This window comes from Pungitius pungitius, chromosome 4, assembly GCF_949316345.1.
Source record: "Pungitius pungitius chromosome 4, fPunPun2.1, whole genome shotgun sequence".
Taxonomy (NCBI): Eukaryota; Metazoa; Chordata; class Actinopteri; order Perciformes; family Gasterosteidae; genus Pungitius; species Pungitius pungitius.
The window spans coordinates 10,499,648-10,516,719 of NC_084903.1; the positions used below are offsets into that span (position 1 = coordinate 10,499,648).

General features: G+C 41.4%; 1 protein-coding gene across 2 annotated transcripts in view; it reads right to left on the reverse strand.

Annotated features, from left to right (window-relative positions):
• LOC119226344 (ephrin type-A receptor 6-like) overlaps positions 1-16,348 on the reverse strand; it is a 37,433-nt gene extending 21,085 nt beyond the window's left edge. The window contains exons 1-6 of one of the 2 annotated variants that reach the window (XM_037484242.2): positions 15,813-16,347; positions 11,442-11,506; positions 4,491-4,619; positions 3,812-3,961; positions 3,566-3,727; positions 3,215-3,443 (exon numbers count right to left, since the gene is read on the reverse strand). In XM_037484242.2, the coding sequence (XP_037340139.2) occupies positions 3,215-3,443; positions 3,566-3,727; positions 3,812-3,961; positions 4,491-4,619; positions 11,442-11,506; positions 15,813-15,960 (883 nt within the window). In that variant the 5' untranslated portion in view covers positions 15,961-16,347. Of the gene's footprint in view, positions 1-3,214; positions 3,444-3,565; positions 3,962-4,490; positions 4,620-11,441; positions 11,507-15,812 lie in introns of both variants that reach the window. The other variant, XM_037484233.2, reaches the window with a different exon arrangement.
• Between the last annotated feature and the right edge of the window lie 724 nt (positions 16,349-17,072).

Below are 17,072 nucleotides of genomic sequence, written 5' to 3' on the forward strand. Positions count from 1 at the left end.
GTTTCCTTAACTACAGGTGATCCCCTTGAAATTGCACATTAATTTGATCAATAAATAAAAGTTCACTTTTAACTTACTAACTTAGCTAACTAAGTTAGCTTAAGGTCAACAGTAGCCCTTAAGAATGCATGACTTGAAAAATGAAATTCAACAACTGCACAATGGAAGGAATTTAAAGACCAAAAGGCCAACCAAGAGATGTGGAGTTGTTTGGGTGTGTACAGTATATTTCTCTTGGCTTTACGTTGTCAGAAGCAGTTGGAGCCAGAGACTATGTTTACCCTGGACTCTTGGCTTTGATATGCAGATGGGAAGTTCACAGAGAATGAGTGATGCTCTAGTCTGGCTGAGCTGCGTTGGAGGACCAAAGTGAACACAGCCCTTAATGGACAGAGGAGGGCAACCGACACAGCTCGGAGAATTTATGGATTTCACCATTTCTTATTCCACTTTTCCCTGAATTCAAGGTCACTAGTTAGTCCTGTGTCCGGAGACAGCAGAGGTCCTCAGTGAGCAAGCCAAGTTTTGCACATTTCTGTGACCTGGTTGGGTCGAGAGGTCAAAGGGAAAATACTGCTGGACTTTATATAGTGTCAATAGTGACAATCTCTGTTAATCCCTCCTCTTTGCAGTAAAAAGAAAAACTCATCTGTGTTTATATCAACTTCAGGGAACGCACAGGAGGTGTTAGCCTCGATTCATTAAAAGGTTTTTTTGAACTGTCGCAGACTCACCGAGCTTACCGGTAGGTTTCTGTGTTTCGTCTGCCTGTTCTTTCAGATTCAAGTGAAATTCATAAAGACATCTCTATCAGCTTCCTCAGCGAGTCACGGCCTCCCTTTGAATGTAATTGTGTGACTAAAGGACGCGGAACAAACAGCGTTAGCGCTATGATGTTGCCTTATCTAGGTCATGATATAACCAGCCTATCTCTAAGTAATCCTCTTGTGGCTGACACTGAATGAAAGGAATGGCATAATAAAACGCTGGAGTGAGATGTCAAAACAGTGTGGCAGAATGCTATTGGGGTGGAAAGCAGGGTTTGATAAGCACTGATGCCTTTGTTTAGGCAGCTGGGAGGGAAAGATGGACGTGTTGGCGCAGAGCTCTGCTTATGCTTTGCAGCGCTGGGGTTTTCCCTATTCTCTCTCACCGCCACTCGCTCTCTCCCTTTTTTGCTCTTTCCCCATGCTGCCTCTCAGACAGCTTTGATCACAGCACCCTTTGAAGCAGTGTTCCAAAATGAAAACGAGGAGAAAGCAGAAGTCACCGCAAGTTCATGCCTAAACTTCCTGCACCTACTTGCACCGAGCACAAATGGTTACAGCAAAAGCTCTGCGAGAACTCTGCAAAACGTGACTCAATCAAATCATTAATTGCATAATGTGTTTTTATTATCAGTCTCCTTTTATAAGCTGATGTTAATGAGGTCAAAGTTGTTTGAGAATTGAACAACTGATAAATCTTGATAGATGTTCCCTAATATTTCTGAACCCAACTATGATTCCTACACAGCTGAACAATAGAGCAGTACCTTTGCTTACCTGTTCCCACGATGCAACGCTATCTAAAGAGAAAGCATCCATTTTGGGGAAATATGCTTTTTCTTTTAGACACGGTGAGACATTATGTTTGTGTCCAGTGCAGAGATATCTTTGGGAAAATGTTTAGCAAGACCCAAAAGCGGGAACAAAGGGGAGTCGTACATTTTGTATTTTGCTGTACATGCAATATTTAAGTGTATAATAGATTACAACAACTAAATAGGTAAGTGGGTACAACACACTAATAAATCATAAAACCAGTATGGCCGTCCCATGTGATGACCTAGCCGATGAATTGAATTATTATTGTAATTAATAACATTTCTACGTAGTTGTTTATAACTTTCAAATCAATTCCATACTCAATTCTAGGGGTGTAGACTCAGGTCAGCCCAGGGTCAATGAAGTCAGTATCACCCGTTATGCTGATCCTTAGTATGTAAGCGTATTCACATACAGTATTATGGAATAGCATTACATTCTGGGTATTCTATAAATAGTACCTTTCTTCTGACCAACTAAATTGTCTCAGTCTTTTTAAATTATCCAGCTTGTTTTATGCGGTTAAAATCAAGAATAGAGTTGCAATAGTACTTTCTCGTGACAGGCTTCTGTGTTGTTTAACTAAAGAGAGAAAGAGGATGAATACAAAGAACAGAAAAGAAAAAGAAAAATGACACCTGCAGAGATAATAAAGGAGACATTACAACCTGCCCTACATATAAACTGTGGCAACGACTGTGGGAGTTCTCTCTGTAATAACCTGAGCTACTAAATCACCACCAGGTCGCTCCATGAATTTCACCCCAACCAGCTGAGACTTCTCTGTAAGTCTGCAAAATGTAGCAAATAACATGAGGTGCACTTTAATTGTAATCATGTAGTCTGGCTCCATTTACCTGCTTTAATTACAATAGCGAGTCTGAGCTTTGAAAATTAAAGGGGGGTTGGGGAGTTTAAAAAATACTTAGTCCAAGCTAAATTAGCTGTGAAACTAATAAATGAAGGCAATTAGGCAGCTAGCTCCCAGTCTGTCTGCACAGTGTAATTGGGAAGCCAGTCCAAAGGCCATCAATTGTTTCTTTTACTTTTTCTTAATCTGCTTTGCTAACAAAAGGCCATATTTCAATAAAGCAAATATGGCTATTTACAGAAAAGCTATAATAAATACGTTGTTAGATGTAAGTGCATGTGTTAATGCAATGTGGCTGAATGTTTGTTTTGAAATGTCAAATAAAAATCCTCACTTATGTACACTAATCTCTTCTCAACCACATTGTTTAGGATCGGGTGGCAGAAAAGGGTGGTGATGAGAGAAGGGCCCACACAGGGCCCCGGAGGGAGAAAGAAGGAGGGGCGTGTAAGTGAAGCAAAACAAAGTGGACAAGAGAGAGGAGAAGATGATGAGGAGTGGGGCAGAGGTTGTGAAGAGATGAAGAAGGATTGAGAGGATCAGACAAGGATGCCCATCTTAGAACGAGAGGAGGGAATAGCAGCTCTGGAAATTCAAACTGCTGAAGATGACTGGGGGGGGGGGGGGGGGCCCTGGAGATCTGTTAGAGCAAATTCCTTCCCTCCTCTTTTCTTTTCATTTGATTCCTCCTCTGTATCCCCAGCTTTACTTCACCGTTCTGCTCTAAAATGAGAACAAACACCAACAAACTTCTCACCCCGACAGTCGCCATCCATCTCCGCGTGGCCAATACTGCAGACACAGCGGCCCAGGGGTACCAGCCAGTCTCCGTCCGCCCCACAGTACAACTTGGGCGTGTCCCTTTCTTCTGCATTCTCCACACACGCGCCCCTTACTTCCACCAGAGAGGACGAGTCCATGTGTGGCACCGTGTCTGGGAATACCGCGAGGTTCCTTGACGCCGACGGGCAGCGTTTGTAGAACACCTTTTGAGAAAGCGAAAAAAGAGGAAGTTAAAGCGCTGCCAGTCTGGCGAAATGAACGTGATTGACAAATTCCGTGTCTGTCGTTGGTGCAAACGCAGGCCGCACCGCCTCTGCTCACTGACCTTGACGGACACAAGGGCAATACAAGCGCCGACATCCTGGAAGGCCAAGTAGAAGCCCCTCCGTGTCACCGGTCCAACCTCCCTGACCTCGGTATTCAGGCGAAGAACCCGATCTCCCAGATCTGTCTGTGTAAAGCTCTCATCCGCCGCTATGGTGTCCACCTTGGAGCCAACGACAAACACAATGTACGTCATACCCGGAAGCACAACAGAGAGCCTTTTATGATGCGGCTCTGGTAAACCGACCTTGGCATAGTCGGCGGGTCTGAACCGCGTCCCCGCAGACAGCGGTTCTTCTGTCTGCAGGTAGAAAAGGTTGAAGGTTTCCTTACAGGTACCAGACACCCAAGGAATGGAGTTGCAGTCTCTCAGTGTGAAACGCAGCTCCACATACACCTGAGTTAACAAAAGCATTTAAGGAATAAATCATCAAAAGCTTCAATTGACATCTATTCGATTTATTACATATTGTCTGGACAACGAAAAGCTTTTGGTTTACATCGCATATAAAAATGTTTTAGTGTCAAGCATCAGAGCAATAGAAAGTAAAACAAATACAAAATGAGTAATATACAACCAACAACAATAGTTTATAGAATTACACATGTTCCCATTAGCCCGACCAGGCTTGTGTGGTCTTCAGCATCTACTGATACGGCTCAGCTTCATAATGAGCAGCAATCCAGTGGATGTGCAAAGAAGAAATACTGCACCATCTTTAATTCATCATGCACTGTTCTGTATTCACTTCAATGGAATTCTCTCTTTCAAAGTGAAATCATGTTTAATGTGATTTTACAGTAAATCTGAATTCCATCTGGCCCCCAAGACTTTGCCGACCATGAGACAATGTCACACTGAGGCTCTGAATCAAGACGACTAAATTTGACTGAAATCTAAAAAAGAAGATGTAAGGGGTCCAGACCCTCTGTGCAGCCTGCCGTTGGATCCATCCGGACCGCAGCCAGTTGTTCTGGTTTGGCTCCATTACGTGGCAAACCTGGAAGGTGTGAATAGGTCTGTTCTGCTCATCCATCTCAGTGATAGCATCCCACTGTAACATGAAAGGAAGAACAGAACAATTGCTATATGCTGAGTATTTAGTTAGTATGTTCAAAGCCTACAGTTTAATGCCCTTATTGTTTGTGTCATGTAAGTGGACCAACCTTCAGATAATAGTCATTTGTTATTCAGTGTGAGTTACCAGACATGGCTGTTATTGCAGTGGTAGATTACTTTGTAAAGAGCTACAGATTAGTATTCAGATTCATTAGTATTGACCCTATTACATGTGTGGAGCTTACAATATATGCCCCCATGAATAATCTGGTTTTAGACCATTCCATATGAAACTGTGAACCGTTAAATGCATGTCGTGAAACACAATTTCTATGAAAACATGACGTTCGAAAGACGCCAATGTTTTCGAGCTGTTGCATCAGCCAGAAGCACTCGATTCGTCTGCTTCGTTTTGACAGTGTCATTATTGAAGCTTCAAAAGCACTACCAGGAATGGACAGAATCTCTTTCTCACTACTCTCGTTGCAGCAAATGGGCACCTGAGATTAGGTCATTCACACAGATGCATATAATTATATCTTAAGAGCATTAGATGCATTGGATAAATTATCCAAAATAAGGGGAATTATTTTCCTCAGCAATTGTTGAACCAACCAACCTTTGGGGCATTCCAAATGAATGCATGGTTTGGTTATGTCAGTAATATTAATACAACAGAATGCTCACAGCAGCTCACTCTTTACGATGTGATCAGGTCAGCTGCAGTGACCGGTTTATAAGCAAGTCCCAGATCAGAGACAGGACTCTCCAAAGCATGCAGCTCGTGAAGAGGGCTTTTTTCAGGGAGTCAACCAGGATCACTCAAACGCTCCATTTACCATGTGATGCTGCACACTGGATGGTGATATACTGAGAGCTGCAAAGGGTGCGTATGAGTTGTGTTCTCCTACTGTGGACAAAAGAGGGATACATATCTTCACCACATTTGGAGAAATCCACTAAATAGAACATCTGAAAATGCTGCTGTTCCAGCTTCTTTCCCCTGAATTTGTACTGTGATTGACTAGATTTCCATTAAAATGGTGTCCGCATCCAGTAAGACTCCCACATAGGATGTAACCTTTGCTCAATAAAACATCATGCTAGATGTACTGAAATGCAAAAATGTTACGACAACTTTTCTAGCTAAATTCAAAGCACTTCTTCGGATTTCACTCTCCACCACGTTGGCACCTACATTAAGATATTCTATACCTATGATATCTGCAAAATGGGGTCCAATTGGAGAACATTTTCCAAAGCTGCAAATACAATACACGATAGATATACTAAAAACTGTGTTTGCTAAAGCGAGGACCGGTCTCCTGTTGGACTGTGAGTCCTGTGCAGTGAATTGTCACACGCCGGTAGGCCTATAATCTCTGAGATGTTCTGCTAGTGTGTAAAAGTGTGAATCTATCACACTCAACATGATTTTCTTCAACATATTGCACTCTACATTTAGTCATTTCTTGACAGAGCCAAAACATAAACCTAGAACCTTTACAGAAAACTGGATATCTGGTTTGCATAAGATCAGCATTAAATAATTGAAGTTCAATTATGCATACAAACAAGGCAAAATGGTAATTTGTCACTCTGTGTGCCTCTGTGTTGTAAATGCTCCCTTGGGATGTGGTGTGGTTCAGAGCAGAAAAAAACAAATGCAAACCCAGGTTTTGAAAGATGAGCTGCAGCCCAGCTCTCCGAGGCGATCAGATATGCACCTACTAATCGCTCTGCCTATTACCCCCAAGCTTAGCAGACTGCAGCAGGCCGATTCCAGGCTTTAAGTACAAGATATGGAAAGAATTCATGTATTAAACTTACACTAATATTGTGATATGGGAGTGCAATAACAGATTCTCTAAAACCGACCTGTTCAGTGTCTAGTGTGAAGGCTGCCACTGTCACTAAAGATTATGATTATTGCAAAAATTGATTTTGGGTCTCACTTAATTGGCATCCTGACCCTTTAGTCTCTAAAAAGCAATGCAAACACCTCCTATCAACACTCACACTACATTTCGACCTGCCCATATGGCGTGTCTTCTTGACTTTGGCTTGTTCAGACTCACTTCCCGTCCGAATGGGATTTAAAAATTGCCACAGCCATTAATCCAGGGTGTCTGCATACAGATGATGACTTGAAGTAGCGAGTGGCGGAATCGTGGAAGATCATTATTTGTTCATAGATGATCGTTAACTTGAAGAGATTGAGTCCATCTTGGGACTTAAAGTGGAAAGACACATAGCAGCTGCTCCATTTGAATCAGTTCCATATGGCACATTAATACACTGCAGCAGTGCTGAGTGGATCAGCACCTGTGGCTGTACCGATCTCATATGTTAAGAGTGCATACGCATGTAGGCAACTTGTCACAAATGAGGCATTTGTGTGTGTGGGGGGGGGGGGGGTTGTGGCGTACAGATTTTTCTTTCTTATACGAACAGGCCTCGTGACAGAAATGTCTTTGAACCGATCAGCACAACATGTTGAGATTTGTGTCTCTGCTGCTCTTTGAGCCTCAGCAGCATCATTTGCATGCGCTGGGCCAATTTAACAAAAATCCAAGTGTTTTTCCGATCGCCTTGTTACCATTGGAGACCCTCTCTATGGATACAACAAATGGGACGATCAGCCGACAAAATCTTCAGCTTAATGGGCATGGAACATGTCCAAATCTGAAAGGAAGATGTCAATTTTGATTATCGTTTGCCCTTTGGGAAGTGGTCATGTAATTGAATCACTACTTGGGACAATCAATGCTTCTGCTTCTGTTTTTTTAGTTCACTTATTATTAAAACAACCTGTGTACTTATTTCTAAGTTCAACACGAGGCAGCTGTAGTACGTTCAAGCTTTGACTCACACAACAATTGCTCTTTCCACCCAGTTGCCTTTCCTCGCCTAATGTGTGTTATTGAACTACTGTGAATGGTGGCAGTGGGAGAACTGTGAGAAAGAAGAGAGATGAAATGGAGTGAAATAGGTGCCATTTATATGGATGATTTAATGCTAATGCAGTGCTTTTAAGGGCAAACAATACTTTCATCAGACCTTTTGCATTTGTCCTCAACCTATAATCTACATATGTGATCATTTTAAAAATCATACTCATATTCTGAAAAACTACTTCCCGGAATATGTGGGAAAAAGAATGAATAGAAACATAATACAAATGAATTAATGAATTAATTAAATATCTTTTCCTGAGTTTGTTCGGAGAGTGTATAGGTTCTATTCAAAAGAATTGTGGACCAATTTTGTCAAGATTAAAACCCCTAATGTCGCCTGCCTCGTGGTCAGAAGGGCCACATTCATCCATTGAGGCCACATGATTGAAGAACATCTCTTAAAAATCGTATCCTTTCAGTGAAGAGGAATTCATTAAGAGTTCTTTTTCTCAATTTTATTTGTGTAGCCTAATATCATAACCTTTTCTCAGTGGACTTCTACAATCCGTGCAATTTCATCATTCATTGGACCCTTGCTTGGGTCATATAGATAGAGCATTATTTTCTGCAGGTACAGCTACAAACAGTGTATGACAACCGAGACACACCAGCAACTTTTAACTTGCACAAAAATCGAAATCCCTCAGTAAACTTTAACAGTAGGAGGAGGTGTCAAGCGTGACCTTGAAAGAAACAATACTATGTGTCTGGAATTTGCGTGAAGCGTGTTATCTGTTTCTTTACTACATAGAAGGCAAAGTTTGCTGACGGCTCGGAAAGCAAATCAATGTATTTTGGGAGTTTCCAGTGATAAAACCTTCCTGGGCAGAGTTTTGATAAACATTACAAAGCATAATTAATACTGACCTGTCCCTGCAATTATCTACATTATTCTTAGTTAAAGTCAATTTCCAAACAGGGCGTCCAGATGAAAACCTGTTTGGCATTTTAACGACAGCCTGCAAAAAAAAGCGCTCACAAGGCACAGATGCTTCCTGAGCCGCACAGATACAGGAGTGGATAAAACGACATCTATGTCATGGAAAGGATCCCTTTTTCCCTTTGGCTTCAGAGAAACGCGTTCATTCAGCTCTGCAACAAGTGGACGAGAGACATGAATCACTTACCAACGTCTGTGGAATAAGGAATGAACGACCTTGTAACGATGCTTTAGCTGATCAGGCTTTATTGACCCCGATCGCATTCTTCTCAAGTCCCCCTGTCTGATGATTGCGATTTCTTTATGCGTACACTCCCAAATTGTACAAAGTTAAAGGCTGCGTACATTTTTTAAAAACTGTGCACGCGATGTATGTTAGTGTGAATGTATACTTTGTAACTTGAGCTACTCATCAAGTGTTTCCTCAAATTAAGAGTGTGAATGACCAATGATTGCCTCAAGACCCCTTTCAGTTCAACTCTACCAAAAGCATTACGGTATCAGTTACTGTCATAATTGTTGGCTTAAGGAGTTTGTTAGTCAGTATTTACTTCTTTTACGCCAACAAAAATCTGTGAGATCATGTATCGAAAGAAAAAAAAAAGTTAATCCCATTTAGGGGGAAATTCTAGCGTGTCATAGATGATTACAGGACATTACACACAACACACAAGCACACAAACACACACACACGTACCTGTATTACACACAGTTACCAACAATGGTGGAGGCTGAGGTGTAGGAGCTTTTGATTAAGATAAGACAATTTGTCATTGTCAGACTTAAGGGAAAAGAGACAGAGAGGTCTTAAGAAAATATCATTAAATCTTGGTAGGAGTAATGAATTATTGATTTGACGTGATTCGTTCAATCAATTGACGACGCTGTTGCTCCCCATATGAAAGAAACTGTGTAGGGAAGGTGCAGGGGCGGAGAGCCATAATATCGCAATATTGGTATTTGTCCCTGAAAATATCTCAGTATTTTGTTACTATTTATTGGTTTTGCTCCAAAGGATTTATTACACTTTTAATAATAGCCTGAAAGCACAAGCAGTCCCGCCTTCCCCCCGTGTGGCAAATTAGACACAGCATCACAGACAAATGATTGCTGTCGGTGATGTTTGGAGTCCCAGCTGAAATATTTGTGAGGCGGAAATCTCCAGCATTTTCCCTTCAGGCTCAGTCCTGTAAGACTGATATGCTACAATTCAATTAGTTCAATATCTCTAGAGGTTCCGAAGGCTTGATCAAATTTGTATTCATTGTGGAGACTGTTAAGTCAAGATTTGGTGTTTTAGGCGATATATTCTGCCTTTAAACTTCAGCGTTGCTCTCTAAAAGTGTGGTTTGTATGTTCTTATTTAGATTTGTGTGTGCATTGTTTGTGAGTGGAGTAAAAGTACAGCAGGACACAGGAGGTAGATCTTGATGTTTGGAAAGTATTATCCCATCTGTAACACCATTCAGCACCCATCTGTATTAATACAGAATAAAGAATCTGTATTAATACAGATGGGTTCATCGAACATTTCAGGTCTAGAGTGTATGTTCCTATGCACATACCTGATATTCAGGGTATAATGTTTGGTAACACATACAGTAAACTAGTTATTCAAAAAGCATTAGAAATGTTTCTTTTTATACCGATAGCGTTAAATCAGATAGATTTGAGATTAGATCATTGGGAAGTGAAGTAAATACTTTCCTCTGCTCCACGAAACAGTTTTCTTTTTTTTGGGGGGGGGGGGGGGGGGGTATTTCATTTTGTTGAATATTAAATAATCTGACCTCTCTGGTCCTCAAACAGTAATTCAAATGCAACAATCTCATGACCTATTGTTTGGTTCGACTGTCCCCAGTTCCCTGTGGCATCAGGCTTTAACTCGTCAACATGATGTTGTTAATGATCACATTTGTTTTTCCCTCTGGTCAAAGACAAGCATTGAGCGACAGCTTTTGGTAATCCAGAAGCTGGATACAGTGTTTACATTCCACAGGATTCTTGTTTCTCTTTGAAAAGAGTTTCTATTTGGGACGGTTTTGTGTAACAAGGATTTGTTTTCAGGATTTGGAAAAAATCCCTCGAGCACTTTTCCTGTTCGATTGAATTAAACATCCTTGTACAAACTGTAAAAAAGTGCAGCAGTCAAATGATGCTCACTTCTTTCCAAACACATGCATCTGCTCTGACACACTATTTAAAACCCTTCTGCATGAACGCTCTTACACACTTGAAGTGAAGGTTTTTGCACAGATACAAGTGTCTATCATGTGCTGAACTAGTTTTTCTGTTGAAACACCATCTACTTTAATTCATCAGTTATTGTTAGCCCAGGGACACAAGAGGCTCGAAAACTACAAAATAAAACAGGAAGTAAACACAAACCGTGACAACATTAATGATAACCTACATTCACATGGCAACCCATGCCATGTGACTCCACGTTGATTGGGATGATTCACATGTTTTATTCACATGTTTTATAAGTAATATAAAAGGGTATATGTATGTATATATATATATATATATATATAATATTTCAACATGTAAAAGTAAAAGCATTAAAATACTGATAAGAAATGTTTATGTAACTTTTCTTAAACATTTCACTTTTCAACAACTTCTAGCGTAGTTTTAAAATGAATATACAGACTTCTCTGAGAAACAAAAGGTAACCTGCTGGGTATGTATTTAATGAGACACAATTTCCTCTTGTGTCCTTGTAACAGACTTAAACAACAACTTAGCAAATTTGACTATCGAGGCTAATGAGCTTGACGATTGAGTTAGAACAATTCCAAAGATATTATTGCTTGATACATCAAACTGTTATATTTCATGTGTGGGTATATTATTCAAATTGCCACCTAATTATATTCACATGTGTATAGTTCGAAGAAATGCTGATGTCACTCACCCCATTGACAGGATAGGTCTTCCAGTCCAGCTCTCCAAGCACTGTCGTTGTGTCCAACAGAACCACTGGAGGCAAAGAGAGAGAGAGAGAGAGAGAGAGAGAGAGAGAGAGGTATGTAAAATGCAACAGAAAAGTTGGGAGAACGACACAAAGAGAGACAGGAGAGAACAGAGAGAGAGCGAGACGGCAAGAGGTTGGATGACGCGTTTTAAAAAGAAGAAAATGGAGGTGACAAAATGGGAAGAGAGCAAATAATAGTTATCTAGCTGTCAGTGAGAAGCCAACTGAGATGTAAAGCCCTTATCGGGTTCAACCAACTATGAAATAACAGCCCTCAGGAAAGTCCAGGACAACACCAACACTAACACAGATCCGCCCTCCTGCTGGAAGTCTGGGAGATTAGTACTCCGCCTCTCAGAGGTCAAGAGTTTCCTTTGCCTCATGACATCAAAGATAATTCAGATCCGAATAAAGGTAAAGATAAAAGACAAATACTGCCAACCTTTATGAATGGCGACAACCAATCTTCTGCGAACTGAAGTTGCCCCTTGAGCCAATTGATATCATTGTGTCATGAAAGGCAGCAGACTGCTTAGTTTTGGACCCCACCACCTCAGCCTGGGTAGCGGTTGAGGTCAGACTTTAGAGTCAGGAGGGCGATGGTTCTTGAATGTATGGCTCTGACAGCCAATCGGAAAATTTAAAAAACTCATTTCCACATTCGTATTTGGTGGTGTTTTTGTTCGGGCACGATGACCACTTTTGTTTCTTTGCGTGCAGCCGTGAGCACAAATCTAAAGCTGCGTGCCCTCGGGTCTCTGTTCAGGCATCAGGAGAGCCATTATCTGGCCCTCGCTAAGCCCCCTGAGCTAATTTGATATGATGAACGGGCAATTTCCTTTGTCACCACACAGCCAGTTAATTACAATCTCTATCGAAAGAGTGCGTCCCACTTCAGCGGTCGACACTACAGGCGGAAAAGTCACATCTTCAGACGAGCTGTGACTCAGACCAAATGTGGATTAATTGAATGGCGTTGCTGCTGTTTTAGGAGCAAGTCAGGCAACCGGAGTCGATGCAACACTGAATGAAACCCTTCAATATTTACAGGGATTTCATTTAGCCTTGATCACCTGCTGGTAATCAAGGGCGGCATTATAATAAGGTGGCCTTGCTTCTGTTTTTAAAGGAGGACGTGGAGACAAGGAGGGAGACAGACAGTGGACAGACGAGGAGAGAGAGGTATTGATTTTGCACCAAATTGCAAAAACAATCTTTCATAATCATGGGCAATGTTCCATACCATGTTTGACATCTCCCGCTAACTCCCTTCACTGTCTGTCTATACCTCTCATACACACACCACACGCACACACACAACCATACATACACAGTAATGTAGTGATAACATAATTAAAATCCTGCAAATGTATTTGGAGCCGGGAAATGACAGATGACCCCAGACTATAGTACTGAATTTGATACACAGATTTTATCACTCAAAGCACGCGCGCACAAACACACACGGGCGCATGTGCCGACAGGTATTTATCAGGCGGACAAATCACATACACTTGTCTGGCTATTGTGTCTGGAAGCATGAGCCAACACCATTCTATAGGCCCATTGGAAGAGTTTCCAATTTTTTTAAATAAGGCGTGCACAAATAATCTATTCAGCAGTAAATCGCCACAGTTTCTCACATGTAGTTGTGTCTCGTCAATATCTGCACCTCCTGCTGATTATATCCATTAACAAATGAATCCTAAAGATGAGCAGAGAGGATTCAGGAACAACCACCACAATCACCATGTGGTAACTCTCCTGCAGAGGTGGCTTCTGACCTATTCATTTTAATAACCAAACGTTCCAGAATGAGAGTAAACATACGTAGCAGCTGACACTGAACAGAAACAAAGTCACAGTGACTCCAGTGTTGAATCGTGAGTGTCAAACTATTACTTTTAGGAAGTTTCATCTTGTGTTTAACAAACATCAGGATATAATTCGGTCTATTAGTTTACCTTCGTTGTATGGTATATTTGAAATGACTCCCACCACTATTGCTAAATACAACACATCTTGTCATACAGTGGCACCACATATGGGTTTCTCAATAAAAAAAAACCTCACCCACTAACGGTGCACTCCAATCTCTCTGCAGTACGCAGCCTTTACCATGCAGTTGATTTCTGGAAATGGCTGCGTGTGTCTGTGACATCCGACTAAAGCGAGGGAAAGTTTCCCATAAATGTTCTCTTTCAAGAAGAAGACTCAACAACTAGGCATTTAGTAGGAATTCGAATTATTTAAGTGTTTGGCTGAGGATATTGAAGCAGACAAGTACTCTGCTGAGATCCTTCAGAGGGACGGGTATTTTTTACAAGGGCCCTTGTCTTCTTTTTGTGTTTCCAGGATGGGTTTTCAGAAAGCCAAGGGGAGACGAAGAATCCTAATTTTCTATATGAGATGGTAATGAAAGTTGACGGCAGCATCTAATTCAGCTGATCATGACACAGATGACGCTGGATGCATCCTGGTATTTAAAGAGAAAGACCTGAATGCTATACTGGTCCCCAGAATCCCTCCTTTTGAAGTACAAATTTAAGGTTTGGGTGATAAAGATTAGTTTGTTAGCAGAAAATGTACCAATGACAGTTTGGGCATAGGCTTTATAGTGACATATTTATCAAGGAATTAATACTTGCTCATTACTGTCTCTCAGATGCTGGGATTTGCATGTCAACTAAATGCCTTTCAGGCCGACTCCCTCAAACAGAGGTCTCCCAGCTTCAACTGTAACTGTAACTGTAACACATCCACTCATATTTACACATCTGAACAAATCTCATAGTTATTACATCTCAATATTATTACATGAAAAAAATATTCAAATAGACCCTGTCATTGCAGAGATATACTCTTTTAAAAATAACCATTTTCAAAGCAGAGGCCTAAAAAATGTTTGTACGAAGTTAATGTATATTGACAGCAAACAGCAATATGACCATTAATATGCGGTTACATAAAAACAACATTTCATTTCTGTGACTTTCTCACAGTCAGAGGGGAGATACACAGATGATTCACAATTATTAGAAAAAACACGTGGGGATGCAATTTAATATAGTGAAATCAAAATGTATATATACACATATATATATGTGTGTATACACATTTCCCCTGTATGGATGCGCTCCCCTTGAAGCTTGTCACCACAGCAGGCAGACAAGCATCCTGTGGGGACAACTGAGCACACACACACACACACACACACACTCGGGTTTGGCTGGTGAAAAAGCTCCTGTCGTCTTGGAAAATGGGAATCCTAAACATTAAACATTCAGGAAGGAATATCAAACATACTTCTGCAAATGTGCAAAGGGGAAAATATCAAAACAGATTACATTATGGCAACCATTTACCCATGAGTACGGCTGAGGGGAGTTGAAATTATGTCCCGCGTTTCTCAATATATATGGAACTCCACAAACTCCCCATGGGACTATAATTCAAAAGATAAAAGTAGGAAATCCTATATTCCCGTGCATTTTATGTCAACCTCTAGCCCTACCTACACAGAACGTACATAGCATCATGAAGTAGGTATAACAAGTGTTTCTGAGGAATTATCCTGGGACTGTGTGGGCAAAGATCTGTTGTATGAAGTCAAAGAAGACAGAGCAGCAGAAATAGGCCACTCAAACGCTGTATATACAGCTGTATAGCTGGCAGAGGCTGACATGTACCGCCGTGCTGTGGCAATGTTTCTCTGCATTCAGACTTCAGGTGATGTGTAATGTCATCCATTATTTGGCTGATTCAACTCAGGCTCTGAGCTGTAAAAGCTATATATGTAAAAGCTATGTGAATAAAGAAATGTGTTTTAAATAAAATGCAGAAAAGTAATAGAGAAACGAGTTGATATATTTTCAATGTTAAAAGAACATTGCTATGTTCAAAATTGTAAAGATAAGTGTCATATGGCATCAAGGATTATAATAAAATTATTCTGTTCTGTATAATATACTGTTTGATATAATAATAAATATCATTGGGTAGGATAGATAGATCAACTGTGACTTACTCATCCCATACTTCACCCCAAGATGGACATTGGTCAGGTATCATTTTATGGATAATTTTTCAAAAAATGCAGCTGTGAAGAGTTTACTGACCTTGTATGTCCGTGCAGCGAAGGTCTTTTTTTTAAACCGTATTAAATGTCAAGTTCATTTGGTTTTTGCGTGTGAACGCGCGTGTAGAACCACGGATCCGTTCTGTTTTGGGGGAGGGGGGGGGGGGGGTGGAATCCTTTAAAATTCTACTTTTGACCGTACAGTCGGTGTGTTGGATGCTCTTTGCACTCACCTCGGTTCGTGGATCCCGGATCCGACACGACGCTTCCAAGCAAGGACAAGAACACTAAGTATTTCCCAGTGGAGCCCATCGTTGAGTCAGACACGAGTGCGCAGACTGCTGAACACATCCCCAAAGTGAGGATGTAAGGAGGTTTCATGTGAGATCTCCTCTCGGAAGACACGCGGGTTGGTATTTAATTAGTGTTCAGCCATCCCGACCCCCTCCACGTGGACACGAGCGGACACACGACACAAACAGCCTGCCATTGCGCACAAAAAAAACCGGAGGAGGAGATTTTATAAGTTGGGTCAAATTCGTATTTGTTTGGAAAAACGCGGTACGTGCAGACTATCCCAAAAGTCTCCAAAAGTGAACTCCCTGGACGTGCGTTCGTGGTAAAGTCGGAATGTTTTTGTATGTCTCTATTTCAATGTTTTCATCCCAAAACGCGCGAGAGAGACGGGAAAGAGAAAAGTGGAAACCCCGGACTTCCCGCCAGTGCATCCCTCTCCGTGTCTCTGTATCACTGCGTGCACCTCTCTCTCCCTCTCCCTCTCCCTCTCTCTTTCTGAATCTCTCTCTCCCTCCCTCCCACCATTTCTCCCTTTGAGGACGGAGCTCTTAAGCCAATTTTCCTTCCTCTTTGTGATGTCTCACATGTGTCTCACTTTACACCATGTAGAACGGACCTCCGTCAGACGGACTGTGCGGTCTTGTCCGTTAATGATTCAGAGGGAGACACTGAGGAGATGAGAGGAAATATGAAGCCATTATTGAAGGCGGCGGATCCCATCCGTGCCATAATGTAGGTTACCTGCGTTGGACTATGTTGTAGGAATAGTAATGCGTCTGGGCCAGTTTCTATTAAGGGTGGCAGGGGAGGAAGGCGAGCAGACAAGTGGGGTATAAGTTGATATGGGACCTGGTGGGTTGAAGGCGCGCAGCAACACACCCACACACACGCACACACACACACACACACACACACACACACACACACATGCACACACACACACATCATTCACATGTTCCCATGAGTCACTTCATTGTTCATGTATATCCAAACACAAAGTTCCTCTTGCCCTTCAACATAAATTTGTGCAACACAAAAGTGATTTATTAAGATCATGACGTCTTTTTTTATTTTTGCTGGAATGTATTGAACATTAAGGGATGAAAAATATACATTTGAGATGCTTGCATTACATATTGTTTTACGTACCTGCTCATTATGACAAACCCACTCAACACCTCCACACTGTAATTGAG